We start from the raw sequence: 14,482 nt of genomic DNA on the forward strand, positions 1-14,482 counted from the left end.
TCATATGCTAATAATGTATCATTAGTAATTATTAAAATTTCATTTAGCTTCTTCTCACTTTGAGCACATCTTTCCCATACTGGATCATTCTTTGATCTTTAATACTTAATGATGAACTTTATGAAGGCTTATATATTGGTTTTTATTTTTCCTCAGACTTTTTAAAGATTTAATAAGCATACATACCTTTGCCAATTGTAGACACGGCGTGGGTAGGTATGTAGTAAGTTCAAGAACATTTAGTTGTAGAGAAGTAGCTTAACCTTAGCAGTTAAGAATATAGACCGATGATGAACTGCCTAGACTTGAATCCCAGTTCTCTAAGTGACTATTCATATGACTTCAGAAAAATTATTTAACCCTCTCTGTGCCTCAGTTTCCTCATCTGTAAAATGGGAGTAATAACAAGCTCCTAATTTTTAGTGTAAGGATTAAATGTGTTAATATCTGTGAAATGCTTTAGAACAGTGGCTGGTCCTTAGCACTGCCTAAATGTTAGCTCTTATTATTTTCATTATTGCTGTTGTCATTGCTGTCTATCATTTAGTATATGTACTATTACTTGTGGTCCAGGGCCCTTTCCTATAGCACTTCTACTCCCTGGACCTTGTGATCTTTCCTGCAGAATCTGCTTTCTGTTGTCAGCTCTTTTGTGAGCAGCCCCCATGAAGCTAAGTCTGGTAGCTTCTGCACACCTTAATGCTTTCTAGACTTGAGCAGGTTAGCGTGTGAGAACTCCTGATATGTGCCAGAGTACTGTCAGCATTGGACCATTCTCTTTCTGGATGTGTTCCTGCCAGACTAGATAATGATACAGATGTTCCTGGGCCCCAGAGTACCTAATTTCACCAGCAGAAGGCTCTGTATCATAGAGACTGCTAAGTGGAAGTGCTCACATCTTCCTTCACTGAGGACTAGAAAGGGAAACCTGGCAACTGATGTGAGTCCAGGATGTCCTGGTTGGTGGCAACATCCGCTGACAAGGAACTGTTTTCTCGCTTCCACTCTTCACGAAGACCTGTGAAATGTGACTTAGAAGCAAAGTTAAGGGAGACAGTGGAGAAGGAAGCCAATGCACATCTCCCTGCAGTATTCGTGGCAGTTAGAGCCACTGAACAAAGATTATCTCCGAATTGAACTCGAAATTACTAAGGTGCTTCTCAAGAAATCCCTCAATCAAAGGGGAAGTTGCTCCACTTGCGCCAGTCCTGCCAGCTCTTCCCGACATCCCATTGTTCCTTTGTACCTTCATCAGAAGCTAGTCAAGTAAAAGGCAGATCATTTTGTTTTCTTACCCAAAAGGACTGATGGTGCTAAGAGAGTTGTTGAAGTTTAAATTTCATTATATTATTTGAATATCTCAGTTAGTGTTCTCCTTCTCTTGGGAAGAATGACTTTGAGCTGGGAATTCAGCAACCAGAAAGATGCAGACCAGAAGTGAATCCACATAACTAGAGCTGTAGGGTAAAGCAGGAATTATTCGCCTGGAGCCAGGAAACTCCAGACTTGTGTGTGAGGCTTGCGTCTGTGTGTTCATGGCGGGGGCGGGGGGAGAAGCTGGATGCAAAGGTTTATAATTAATGGTTCTGAAAGAGGTCTTCCCCCTGATAAAGGGAAAGTTCTGTCAGTGTCCCATCGGCCACATTTCCTTATTCTCTTCAGGTCTTCAGCTTTATGCACATATCTGATCATAGTAGCTCCTAACCCCTCCTCTGAACTGTCAGAAGTATTTAAAAGTGGTTTTGGGTTGGGGCTCCTGGGTGGCTCAGTCAGTTAAGCATCCAACTCTTGACTTTGGTTTAGGTCATGATCTGACAGTTCATGGGTTCAAGCCCCTCGTTGGGCTCTGCACTGACAGCGCAGAGCCTGCTTAGGATTCTCTCTCTTCCTCTCTCTCTCTCTGCCCTTACCTCACTTGCTAACTCTCTCTCTCTCTCTCTCTCTCTCTCTCTCTCTCTCTCTCTCTCTCAAAATAAATTAATAACCATTGAAAAAATTTTTTAAAAAAGTAGTCTTGGGTTGGTTTTAATAATAGGTTACATGCCCTTCAATTCTTGGCATATCCTGTTTAAAACAGGTGATTTGAGGGGCATCTGGGTGACTCATTCAGTTAAGTGTACAAATCTTGATTTTGGCTGGGGTCATAATCCCATGATTTGTGGAATCAAACCCCGCGTTGGGTTCTGCACTGAGAGCACAGAGTCTGCTTGGGATTCTCTCTCTCCGTCCCTTTCTGCCCCTCCCCCCCCCCAATAAATAAATAATAATTAAAAAAAAAACCAAAACAGGTCATTCGAGATTCATATCAAATTCTTATAAGTGGAACATCGTTTTTTATTATCAACTCTATTAGATACTCAAGCTCCAGTGATTCCATATTGGCGCCTGCCCGGTTTGGGCATTATTGTCTACCTGCTGAAACAGAGCGCTAATGACTTCTTCAGCTATTACGACAGTCATCGACGGAGTGTCAACAAACTTCAGAATGTAGAGCAACTTCCACCTGATGAGATAAAAGAGGTATGAACCTCATCATGAGCTGTGGAGATTTCTGAGAAGCCTTTGCTTTTCCTCACAAGGACCAGAATACTGGTGTCAGACTTGTGAGCAAAGACGATGTATGCAGGGAGACGAAAGGGCTTGGAGTGGTTCCTCTGTGTGGCTTTAAGAAGAGCCCCTCACCTTAGCACCACGCCTCATAAGCAGAGTAACACGTCACTGAAAAACTGAAGCTGCACTTGTTTAAGAACACCACCTGCCCTCCGGTAGAACGGCAGCTGGCCTTTGAAGGAGGGTTTTGGTAGTTTATACTCTAAAGTCTGTGCTGAGAAACTTGGGTGTCTATTGCAGATGCTTATTCAGTAGAACTGATCCCTTAAGATGCCTCTGTGCCTTCGGCATCTTCAGTATCTGTTGAGTGAATTTTTCAGACAAACGGGATGGCGGATCAGACTTGACTGCCTGCTCTCAATGAGCCAGAATCACTCGCTGACGTTTATTGCAGCTAAAGATGCTGAGTTGCCGGGCTTGCTCCCTCAGTAGCCGGACTACACGGTATCTCTTGCCCGGTGCTGGAGCTTCTTGGTGTCCTTTGGCAGCCTCGGTGTTGAACCGATTTGCCATTCCTGGTTTGCACCAACTCCCCTGAAAACTCGGTGTCACTCTTCAGAGTAGTCAAGCCTGCCCCTTCTTGCCACTCTTCTGATGATCAGAGGGAACACTGAGTGAGTGTTTACCATGTGCCAGGCCCTGAGCTACAAGTTCTGGCTCAACACATGAGCCTTTTTTTCTCAGATGAGGAAGTGGAGGCATTGGAAGTTTGAATAACTTACCCGAAGCCACCCAGCTAGCACGTACCGAGGCAGGAGTTATTGGTGGAACCGGGTGGCTTACAGCCGACAGCCCCTCCTCCTCCCATTGCAGCTCATGGGCCGTGCCGGTCCTCGCAGGGCGCCCGCAGCCTCCCAGTGAAGCATGTGGCGCCCTCCCAGCCCGTCTGCCAAACCCAGCGTCTGGGTTGTAAATCGCATCTCTGTGCTTATGCCAAATAGAGGTGTGATGAAGGGAGTTTCTGGCCGATGAGCATATTTTTCTATCTGCTGTAGAAATCCACTGTACGTTTTCTTCAGAAGATACATGACAGCTGTCAAAGAACTTCTCCATGGCAGTGTTAAACCTACTGCTTGAAAAACCTACTGTTTCATCTCGTTTTACCTTGATGGGAAGTTGAGGGTTGGTCGGCCCATCAGCAGATTGGAAATGTCTGTTTCAGGGATGAGACCTTTTCCAGAAAGCAGCACGTGAATCTTCATTTGTGAATTTAATTGGTTTGGCTCTCTGTTTTTCTATAAAGTTACTAGCTTCCTAACTAGCTTAGATAATAGCTCTTGTCTGCAAGGACGACATTTAAACTTCTTCAAACGTTTTTCACAGTGCTTATCGCAAGTGACCCTCTGTCTAGAATTCCATGAAGTTTTGGTTACAGTTCACATCATCACTAATACTGTGTTTGTTTCTGGTTCTCAGTTGTGTCAGTCTGTGATGCCTGTTGGTGTTGAGAAAATCTCCACTGCCCAGAAATATGTCCTAGCAAGACGGCGTTTGGTGAAGTTGATCAACAATCGAGCCAAACTACTTTCCCTTTGTTCTTGTATCCTTAATGAAGTCACAGTGGGAACTGGAATGGTGACCTTTAAAAGATTCTTTAAATGTAGAGACTGTTTACTGATTCTCACATTTTTTGGGCATCAAAGCCATATGGAAAAGGACATAATTATTGTTGATTTTTTCCAGTAAATGCCCGATATATTTCCAAATTAAAATTTTTCCTTACCTTTTAGAGTAGCTAGTAATCCTGATAATGTGTACAGTCACTCTGTGTCTGGATAGGAAGCAAGGACACTGGAGACTGTGCTGGCACAGCACACGCGCCCCCCCTCCCCCCTCCCCCCTCCCCCAGGCCCCACCTCATTCCTCTCAACACGGCTTGCTGCTTTCTAGGGAAACAGACCCTTACCCCTGTCGGTTAGACTGAGGCAGTGCGTATGTCACTAAGTGGTACGGTCTCTCCTTTTTTCCCCTCCTCAGCAGCTGGTTTGATGAGGTTGTTTTCCTTTAGTCCGAGCTCTCTTCTGTAGTTATCATAGAGACCTGCCTATTTATTCTTTGGCGCCATCTGGAGTACTACTTGTTACATTGCACGCCCACCGATTCTCAGGATTCCCTGTTTGCCTCCAGAACCTTATTTAAAAGCAGAAGACTACAAGGTAAACTTCATTCTGAAAACCTATAGATCTCAGTGCTTTGAAAACCTAGTTACATTTTTATTTATTTTTTGTTTCCAGGTTACTAAGAGTGGATTGGGCAATGGAGAGCTACTTAGTTATTAGACATGGCTATTTCTTGTGTTTTACTTCTATTCATGGGAAATTGTGTGGACAGTATGAACATCTTAAGACACTGCCCTTCAGCTTCTTGCAGTTAAGGGCTGGCCAGCTCCAGAGTCCCCTGCTCACAAATAATTTTCTAGAAGAATGGATGTGGGTCAGCCTGGGCCATGATCTTTATTAAGTGAGCCTGTTTGACCAGTGAGCTTGTATTGGATCCCTTAGTGGGAAAGGAACGGAAGGAAAGCTTGCAGACCCTGACCTAGACAAGTGAAATGCTTTCCAGGGGCTTCTAGTTACTGAAAGTTGAAATAGATTTCTCAGCCTTGACCCATGTTTTCTGTGGTGCTGTGGTTCATTGTCTTCAGATTCTTCCAGGGTGTAGTAGACGCATCCTGGGAAAGCTGTTTTGACTGTGTCTTTTGTCTCTAGATTCCTTCGCTTCAGAAACCAACCTGGATTTCAGAAGTGGTCTGACTGCAGTGAGCCAACATGACATAGACCAGGTAAGGTTCTAGTCTCATACCCTTATTCTTTTCTGGAAGGACAAAGGAAGAGCCTAGTATGTTAATAAGTTTATGATTTTCAGGGCTATGTACAAAGACCTGATTTTAATTCGTGCCTGGCCACCCAACAGCTCTGGGACTTTGAACAACCTGATTTTGAGCCTCCATTTCCTCAGTGAAGAAACGGAAATGATAATTCAGCCTCAAACAGTTTTGTCAGGATTAAATGAGGTTTCATATGTGGGGCTCCTAGGGGAGTAGTGCCTGGAAGGTGTAACATCGAGTTCAGTAAATTACTGAGCATGTGATCTGGAAAACTGCTAGTTTCTTTAGATTAACTTTGTCGACTTTAGGCACAAAGTGTCACTCAGCACTTAATTTTCCAGAAAATAATTTAAATGGAGAGATGGGGAGTAGCCATTACAAATTCCATTTAGGAGACCATAGTATTATACAGTAGTATGTACTTAGTAACCTCTTGGCCAGTAATGTTGGAATGAATGAAGAGCATTCCAAAAATAATTAAAATGAAAACTTAATATGAAACTAATAGGAAAGTCTTGGGAACAGAGTAGTTAGCAGGGTACATGAATTATAGCTGGATCTGTTCCTAGGCATCTGAATGTCCTTAGCCATGATTTTTTTTTAACTTTTTTTTTTAATGTTTATTTTATTATTATTTTATTTTTTTATTATTTTTGGGACAGAGAGAGACAGAGCATGAACGGGGGAGGGGCAGAGAGAGAGGGAGACACAGAATCGGAAACAGGCTCCAGGCTCCGAGCCATCAGCCCAGAGCCCGGCGCGGGGCTCGAACTCACGGACCGCGAGATTGTGACCTGGCTGAAGTCGGACGCTTAACCGACTGCGCCCCCCAGGCGCCCCCCAATGTTTATTTATTTTTGAGAGAAAGAGAGACAGAGCGTGAGCTGGGGAGGGACAGAGACAGAGGGAGACACAGAATCTGAAGCAGGGTCCAGGCTCTGAGCTGTCAGCACAGAGCCCGACGCGGGGCTCGAACTCACAGACTGTGAGATCATGACCTGCTGAAGTTGGACACTTAACCGACTGAGCCACCCAGGCGCCCCCCTAGCCGTGATTGGATAAAGCCTCTGTACTCTTCCCTAATCCCTCTTGGCCACTACCTTTCATAAAGCTGAAGGTTAGGCTTTATCCAGGAAAGAGCATCCTCCAGACCATGCTTAACCAGACATCATAAAGAGCATGCTCTCATCCCAGCCCAGACTACATCTGCCCCAGAGTGACTTCATAATAGCAATCCATGTTTTGGCTAGACTTGTTTAGGTAAGCTTTAATGTTCAGTTAGGTCATGGGCACAATTAGGCAAAGTATAGATCTACCAGAAGATGTTTGATAAATATGTGTTGAATTAATCACTATTTCTGTTTCATTAGACTGTGCTGTTATAAAGTGAGAAGAAATGCAGGATTAATAAATAACCTTCTCACTCTGTTTTGATTTTACTGCAAAACTGAAGGCAGGTAGATTTTATCTAATTTTGCACTTAATATTAACATTTCACTATTATGCCAAAAAGATCCATTCGAAATCAAATGTGCATTCTAAAATACATGAATTCTAAAGTGTATACCAGGTTCTTGTCTTCTGTTTATATTGTTTGAAAGTGAAAGCATGGAACTGGTTTTTTCTTTCTTTTTTTTTTAATTGCAAAACCAAGTAAAAAGTAAAAGCTTCTTTCCAGTTTATCCTGTTTCTTTCCCCAGAGGCATCCACTCCTAACAACTGTGTCACCAGTCAGGAAATATTTTACTGCAGTATGTCCATATGTCAACAACAGCATCATTTGTTGTTGTTATTTAAAATTTTAAACATTTATACAAGACAGGAAAGAGGGAAAAACAATATCATACCAATAAATTGTAGCATAGAAGGAATGTTTGGTTAATTTGCTACATGAGAAAGGACCACATTACAAAATTTCAAAGACAGTTTAAATTGGAAGACGTGAAACAAAAAATATTTGAGACTATAGTTTTAATAACAAAATATCATCTGTGTTAACTCTAGCTTCAGGCTGACGCCATCAACGCTTTTGGAGAATCACTACAAAAGAAACTTCTGGACATTGAAGGATTATACTCGAAAGTTCGATCCCGCTATAGTTTCATACAAGCTCTTGTCAGACGTATCCGAGGCCTGCTGAGGATATCAAGGAACTAAGAGCCCGTGCTTATACTCTTCTAGGGAAGAGAAGAATTGGGGAAAACTGTCCCCTTTTTATGGACTAGTTTGTTTCTAAATTATGACCAAAAAATATTTTGCTATTTCTTTCTTTATATATGGACATCTTTTCTGTAAATTTCTTTGCCTGGTTCCAACCTCACTAGTAAAAAATAAATACTTTTTAAAAAAAGACACAAAACATATGGCTAGTCGTTTTTGAAATTTTACCTAGAAAATGATCAACGTTATTGGGAATCCACTTTCCACAGTGGTAGTTTTCCCCTAGGGGTATAATTCTGAATGTTCTCTTAAAGGCATAGTCTGGAAATTGCAGTTTTTTATCTCTTTGTTATCTGCATTGCATTTCTGTGATAATCAAGGTCACTCCATGGGGTAGAGTGGACCACAAACTATAGTTACGCTGTTTGATAGAATAGTGTACTCACTACTGTGAAGATATTATAGAAATGTCCCAAGAAAGGAAGTTATCTCTTTGCTAAAATTATTTTTTTTTTCCTGCATGTTAGTGGCAGTATAATAATTTGGATTTGTCCAAATTATTTGATTGTGAAATTTCTCAAACTAATCACCTACTGATAATTTCTCATATAATTAATGTGATGCCTACGATTAGGGCAAAAGAATTTAGACCATCATCACTCTACTTCTTGCCCAATTGTGCTTATGTTCAAGTGACTACATCATCTCAAAGTCCATTTTTCCCTTTCTAGCCATAAATTAGTTCAGCCTAAAATAAAGGAGAGAAAGGGAAAAGTGTCTTGACTCATGAGTAGCAGAAAATTAATACTTAGTTCTATAGTGTTTCTTTTTTAAAAATATAATTTTTTTTTATAATTTCTGTGGCTTTTTAGCATATTAAAATTTTTTAAATGTTTACTTGTGTTTTTCTCCTTAACTATTTGAAAGTATATTGTAGACATAGTGACAGTTTATCCATAATATTTCAGCAACTAATAACAAGGATATTTCCTTCCAAATCATAATACCATTATCGCACTTAAGACATTTGCTAATAAAATACAATAAAATTTTCAAATATTAAGGCAATATTCAAATTTCAATTGCCCCCAAAATGTACTTCTAGAACTTTAATTTTTTTTATCCAGAATTAAATCAAGAATCACACATTACATTTAGTTATCTCTTTAGTTTCCTTGATTCTGAAATGTTTCCCCTCCTTTTTGGGGGGAGATGGTGATTAATGTGACACTTGTTAGCTGTTTTGAAAAGGGTCCCAAAGTTACTTTTTTTTTTGTTTTTAAATTAAGTTTAGGTTAAACATTTTTGGCAAGAATTCTACAATTCTGTGGGTGATACTATGCCTTCATATATCAGGAGGCTCCTATCAGTTTGTCCCATTATTTTAAGTTTGCGCACTTAATTAAGGTAGTGTTTGACACACCGGCATTGTAAAGGTTATCTTTCTTCCCTTGTAATGAATAATCTGTGGGTTGATACTTTGAGACTGAATTTATGTTTCCAAAAACTATCAGCCATTGCTTTTTAAAAAATGCTTATTTTTAACGTTTATTTATTTTTGAGAGACAGGGCACGAGTTGGGGAGGGGCAGAGAGAGAGGGAGACACAGAATCCAAAGCAGGCTCCAGGCTCTGAGCTGTCAGCACAGAGCCCAACGTGGGGCTCGAACTCACAAACTGCAGATCATGATTGGAGCCAAAGTCAGACACTTAACCGACTGAGCCACCCAGGTGCCCTTAAAAATGCTTATTTTTGAGAGAAAGAGAGCAGGGGAGGGGCAGAGAGAGACAGGGACAGAGGATCCAAAGCAGGTTCTGTGCTGACAGCAGAGAGCCCCATGAGGGGCTTGAACTCACAAACTGTGAGATCATGACCTAAGCCGAAGTTGGACACTTAAGCCAACTGAGTCGCCCAGGTGCCCCTCTGCCACTGCTTTTATCATTAACTCAGGTTTAAAAAATTGTGTATGGTTTTGATCATACAAATAATATCAATATTATAAACATGCAGACACCCACTCTATCCTCATGTTACATACTTAATCAAATCTTAAAATTAACCCTATTTGCTCAAGAATTTTTTATTTTTTTATTAAAGATTTTTTAATGTTGATTTTTGAGAAAGAAAGTATGAGCAGGGAAGGGGCAGAAAGAGAGGGAGACACAGAATCTGAAGCAGGCTCCAGGCTCTGAGCGGTCAGCACAGAGCCCAACATGGGGCTTGAACTCACAGACTGCGAGATCATGACCTGAGCTGAAGTCAGATGCTTAAATGACTGAGCCACCCAGGCACGCCAAGGATGTTTTTTTTTTTTTTTTTCTTTTAAAGAAATATACTATGGTAGATACAGTTGGGGCTCCTGTGAACTTCCTGTTCCCAATTCCCCTACTTCCTTTCCAGAGATAACCATTGTCATGAAGTTATTGTTGAATTTGCCATTCATGTTTTATGCTTCTACTACATATGTGTGTATCCATAGACATTAACAAGTATTGTTTTACAGGGTTGTGTTTTTTTTTAATTCTTATTTTAATTCCTGTTAACAGAATGTTGTATTAGTTTCAGGTGTACAACATAGTGATTCAGGAATTCATATATCACCCGATGCTCATCACAAGTGCAGTCCTTAATCCCCATCACTTATTTAACCCATCCCTTGTTTTATAGGTTGTTAATCTTGATATGTGGGTTGTCCTCCTAATGGATCAATTTGTAGTTTGCTTTTTTTTGGTTCAGCATTGTGTTTTTAATAATTGCTCATACTCATTTATTATAAATCTTGAATGGTAGCTATCGATTTTACAGATACCTAAATTTATGCAGTCTGTTGTTGGTGGACTGGCATACATTTAAATTCCCGGTATTATTTGTGTTTGTATTTGCTATTACGAGCTGTGCTGCAATGATTATCATACATGTCTCCTTGGATGAGACATGCGCTATGTAAGAAGGCCTCTCTGGATCACATAATTACGAGTGGAAATCTTGAGACAGAGGTTAAGAGTTCTAAATTTCACTAGACGTTGCTGTATTTTTCTTAGTGGTTGCTCCAATTTACTCCTACCCATGGGGTGAGAGTTCCTGTTTTTTCATACCATTAAGCACAGTTCCAATTGTCATACTTTTTTTTTTCTAACGACTTATTTTTTTACAGCAGTTTTAAGTTGCCAATAAAACAGAGAAAGAATCAGAGACTTCCCATCTACCCGCTGTCCCCACACATGCATAGCCTCCCCCACCCTATCAGCCTCACTCACCAGAATATATGTTTTTACCAGGGATGATCCTACATTGATGCATCGTAATCACTCAGAGCCCATGGTTTTTACCTTCCAGTTCACTCTGGGTGTGTATCCATCACTCTAATGTATAGAGGAAAATCCTTATCTGCACTGCCTGTTCATTTTTCCATTCCCTCCTACCCACCACCCTCATAACCTTTGTAACCAATTATTTTTTAAAAATTTTTTAATGTTTATTTTTGAGGTGGGGAGGGGCAGAGAGAGAGAGAGAGAGGGAGACACAGAATCTGAAACGGTCTCCAGACTCCGGGGTTTGAACTTACAAACCGCAAGATCATGACCTGACCCAAAGTCAGACACTTAACCGAGTGAGGCACCCAGGCACCCTGACCAGTTATCTTTTTATTGTTCCCATAGGTTTGCCTTTTTTCAGAATTTAATATACTTGGAATCACAGAGTATGTAGGCTTTTCAGAATAGCTTCTTTCACTTAGTACCATGCATTTAAGCTTCCCCCAAATCTTTTCATGGTTTAATAACTTTTTATTTTTTAAGCACTGAATTATATTACATTGTCTGGATGTACCATAGTTTTCTAATCCACTCACTTCCTGAAGGGCATCTTGGTTGTTTTCCAAGTTTTGGCAATTATGAATAAATCTCGCTTTTATAAACATCCTTGTATGGGTTATGGTGTGGACAGAAGTTTTCAACTCCTTTGAGCAAATACCAAGGAGCACGATTGCTGGGTCATATGGTAAAGATAGTTTAGTTTTATAAGATACTGCTGAGCTGTCTTCCAAAATGGTGGTACCATTTTGCATTCCCCCCAGCCATATTTGACACTTCTTGTTCTGAATCTTCACCGGGGCTTGTCAGTGTTCTGGATTTTGGCTATTCTAATTGGCACCTCTTGTTTAATTTACATTCCCTTGATGACATACAATGTGGAGCATCTTTTCATGTTTATTTGCCATCTGTATATCTTCTTTGGTGAGGTGTCTGTTAAGGCCTTTGGCCCATTTTTAAAGTCAGATTGTTTTCCCATTGTTGAATTTTAAGGGTTCTTTGGATATTTTGGATACATGTTCTTCATCAGACATGTCTTCTGCAAGTATTTTCTCCCAGTCTGTGGCTCTTCTTCTAACTCTTTTAATATTCTTTGGGAGAGCAGAAGTTTTAATTTTAAATCATTGAGCTTATCAATCATTTATTTCATGCACCATGCCTTTGGAGTATCTAAAAAGATCTCGTTATACTCAAGGTCATCTAGATTTTTTTCCCGTGTTTCGTCTAGAAGTTTTATAGTTCTGCGTTTTATGTTTAGGTCTGTGGTCCATTCCGAGTTAATTTTTGTGAAGGATATAAGGTCTGTGTCTAGATTTATTACTATAATAATATTAATATAATATATATGTTTATATATAATATTACTATATTATTATTACTTGCATGTGGATTATTATTATTATTATTTGCATGTTGCGGAGTCTAACTTTACACTGTGGTATTGCCTTTGCTCTTTTATCAAAGACCACTTGACTATATTTATGGGGGTCTGTTTCTAGGCTATTTTATTCCATTGGTCTGTCTGTTCTTTTGCCAATACCACATTGTCTTAATTACTGCAGTCTTCCAGTAAGCTGAGTAGTGTTTGTCCTCCAACTTTGTTCTCCTTCAGTACTGTGTTAGTTACTCTGGGTTTTTTGCCTCTCCAGATAAACTTTAGTCAGTTTGTTGATATCCATGAAATATCTTGCTGGGATTTTGATTAGAATTACATTTAATCTATAGTTGAAGTTCAGAAACACTAATTTCTTGACAATGTTATTGAATCTTTTGTGAACATGGCGTGTATCCATTTATTTATTTATTTGACTTTTTTTATCAAAATGTTGTGGGTTTCCTCATAGGGATCTATATTGTACATATTTTGATCAGTGTCTAAGTGTTTCATTTTGGGTGGTATTAGTGTAAGTAGTATTGTGTTTTTAATTTCAAATTCCACCTATTCATTGTTGGTATATAGGAAAGCAATTGATTTTTGTGTATTAACTTTGTATCTGCAACCTTGCTAAAATCACTTGGTTCCATGAGTTTTCTTGTTGATTCTTTTAGGTTTTCGACCTAGGTGATCATGTATTGAAAAATTTTTGCCAATCCTGTGGGTGTAAAATGGCATCCCCACTTGCAAACTTTGTGTATTGTTTACCTTTTTTTTTTTTTTCTCTGTTTATAAGCTTTATTTTTTGTTGGGTTGTGGATTTTTTTTCTTTTTATGTGTAGGTGGTAAATATAAATTTAGAGGGCTTTAGTGTATTCACTTTTGGGTTTGCAGATATTTTCTCCCAATCTATTTGGTTATCCTTTGAATTTTTTTTATGGTGTAGAAGGTTACATTTTAATGTAATCTATCTTTTCCTTGAGGATGTGTGTGCATGTACTCTTTATGTTTTATTTTAAATTTGGCCAAAACTATTATAAAACTTGAGGGTCATAAATCTACTTTTCAGTGTTGTCTTTTGACAGTTTAAAAATGTTGCCTCCTCTGGGGCACCTGGGTGGTTCAGTCGGTTGAGCATCCAACTTTGGCTCAGGTCATGATCTCACGGTTCCTGAGTTCAAGACTTGCATCCGGCTCCCACTTCAGATGCTCTGTCCACCTCTCTCTCTCTGCCCCTCCCCCGCTTGTGGTTTCTCTTTCAAACATAAAAATAAAACCTTAAAAAAAAATTGTTGCCTCCTCATTAGGTCATTAATCCCTCTGGCACTGATTGTTGAGAATGGCATGATCTCTGTTTCCAATCTCTTGCTACAGTGAGTATTTTTGAGCATACACAATTTAACCCAATTGCTGAGACAAAAGGTTTGCTCACTTAAACTTAAGATAGTTTTGACCAAATTACCCTCCAATGAAGTTTTAACAGTTTGTATCCCCATCAGTACTGAATCACTATGCCTGTTTCCCTACTCTTTCCAATGAAATGTGTTACCAAGCTTTTTGATTTTTGCCAATCTGGAGAAAAATGATACCTCATTATGGTAGTAATTTACATTTTTCTTAGTGTGAATGCCACTGAGTATCTTTCCATATGTTTGAGCTATTTGTATTTCCTTTTCTGTGAGCTGTTCATATCCTTTGAACACATTTTATTGGGTTGTTGGTCTCATTGGTTTGTAGGAACTCCTCATACAAAGGAAATTAGTCCTTTCTCACTTGATTTATCATCTTTTTTTTTTCCCATACAGCAATTTTTAATTTTTATATGGTTGATTTTATCAGTCTTGTGTTATGGCTTCTGAATTTTGTTTCATGAACCTTCCAATTTGGAAATTATAAAACAATTTCTCCTTTTTTTCCTCTAGCAATTTTACTGTTTCTATTTTTGTTTTGTTTTGCTTTGTTTTGTTTTTGATCTGTAACTTTATGGAGAAAAGCAGAAATGGAGAGAAAATGCTTCTTAATTCCTGATCGCTTTCCTGTTCCTCATCATTGTCCACTGTATCTCTATCATACACTCCATAGGGTTAAAACTAGTATGTTCTGTTATAGTTTGGAACAAGAGTTCTGCTTAATAGACAAGGGTGAGTTCTGAAGGTTCAGAGCAAAGAGGAAAGGTGGTCATCCTTTGTAAGCACGTGT

At 39.4% G+C, this 14,482-nt stretch overlaps 1 protein-coding gene and 1 long non-coding RNA gene across 3 annotated transcripts in view; one reads left to right on the forward strand and one right to left on the reverse strand.

Moving 5' to 3' along the window:
- Nucleotides 1–8,665, forward strand: part of NUP205 (nucleoporin 205) — an 86,491-nt gene extending 77,826 nt beyond the window's left edge. The window contains exons 39-44 of one of the 2 annotated variants that reach the window (XR_002153964.3): nt 2,354–2,520; nt 4,027–4,150; nt 4,638–4,766; nt 5,319–5,392; nt 6,808–6,890; nt 7,442–7,573. Coding sequence is in view for 1 of the 2 variants with exons in the window: in XM_003983084.6 (XP_003983133.2) it covers nt 2,354–2,520; nt 4,027–4,150; nt 4,638–4,766; nt 5,319–5,392; nt 7,442–7,594 (647 nt within the window). In the remaining variant the exon portion in view is untranslated. Of the gene's footprint in view, nt 1–2,353; nt 2,521–4,026; nt 4,151–4,637; nt 4,767–5,318; nt 5,393–6,807; nt 6,891–7,441 lie in introns of both variants that reach the window. The other variant, XM_003983084.6, reaches the window with a different exon arrangement.
- On the reverse strand, nt 4,638–6,622 carry LOC123384045. Its single transcript, XR_006594613.1, has 2 exons — nt 6,538–6,622; nt 4,638–5,424 (listed from the first exon to the last, which is right to left on the reverse strand). It is a non-coding gene; the product is annotated as an uncharacterized LOC123384045 (long non-coding RNA).
- Nucleotides 8,666–14,482: the final 5,817 nt, after the last annotated feature.

Source organism: Felis catus, chromosome A2 (assembly GCF_018350175.1).
Source record: "Felis catus isolate Fca126 chromosome A2, F.catus_Fca126_mat1.0, whole genome shotgun sequence".
Lineage (NCBI taxonomy): Eukaryota > Metazoa > Chordata > Mammalia > Carnivora > Felidae > Felis > Felis catus.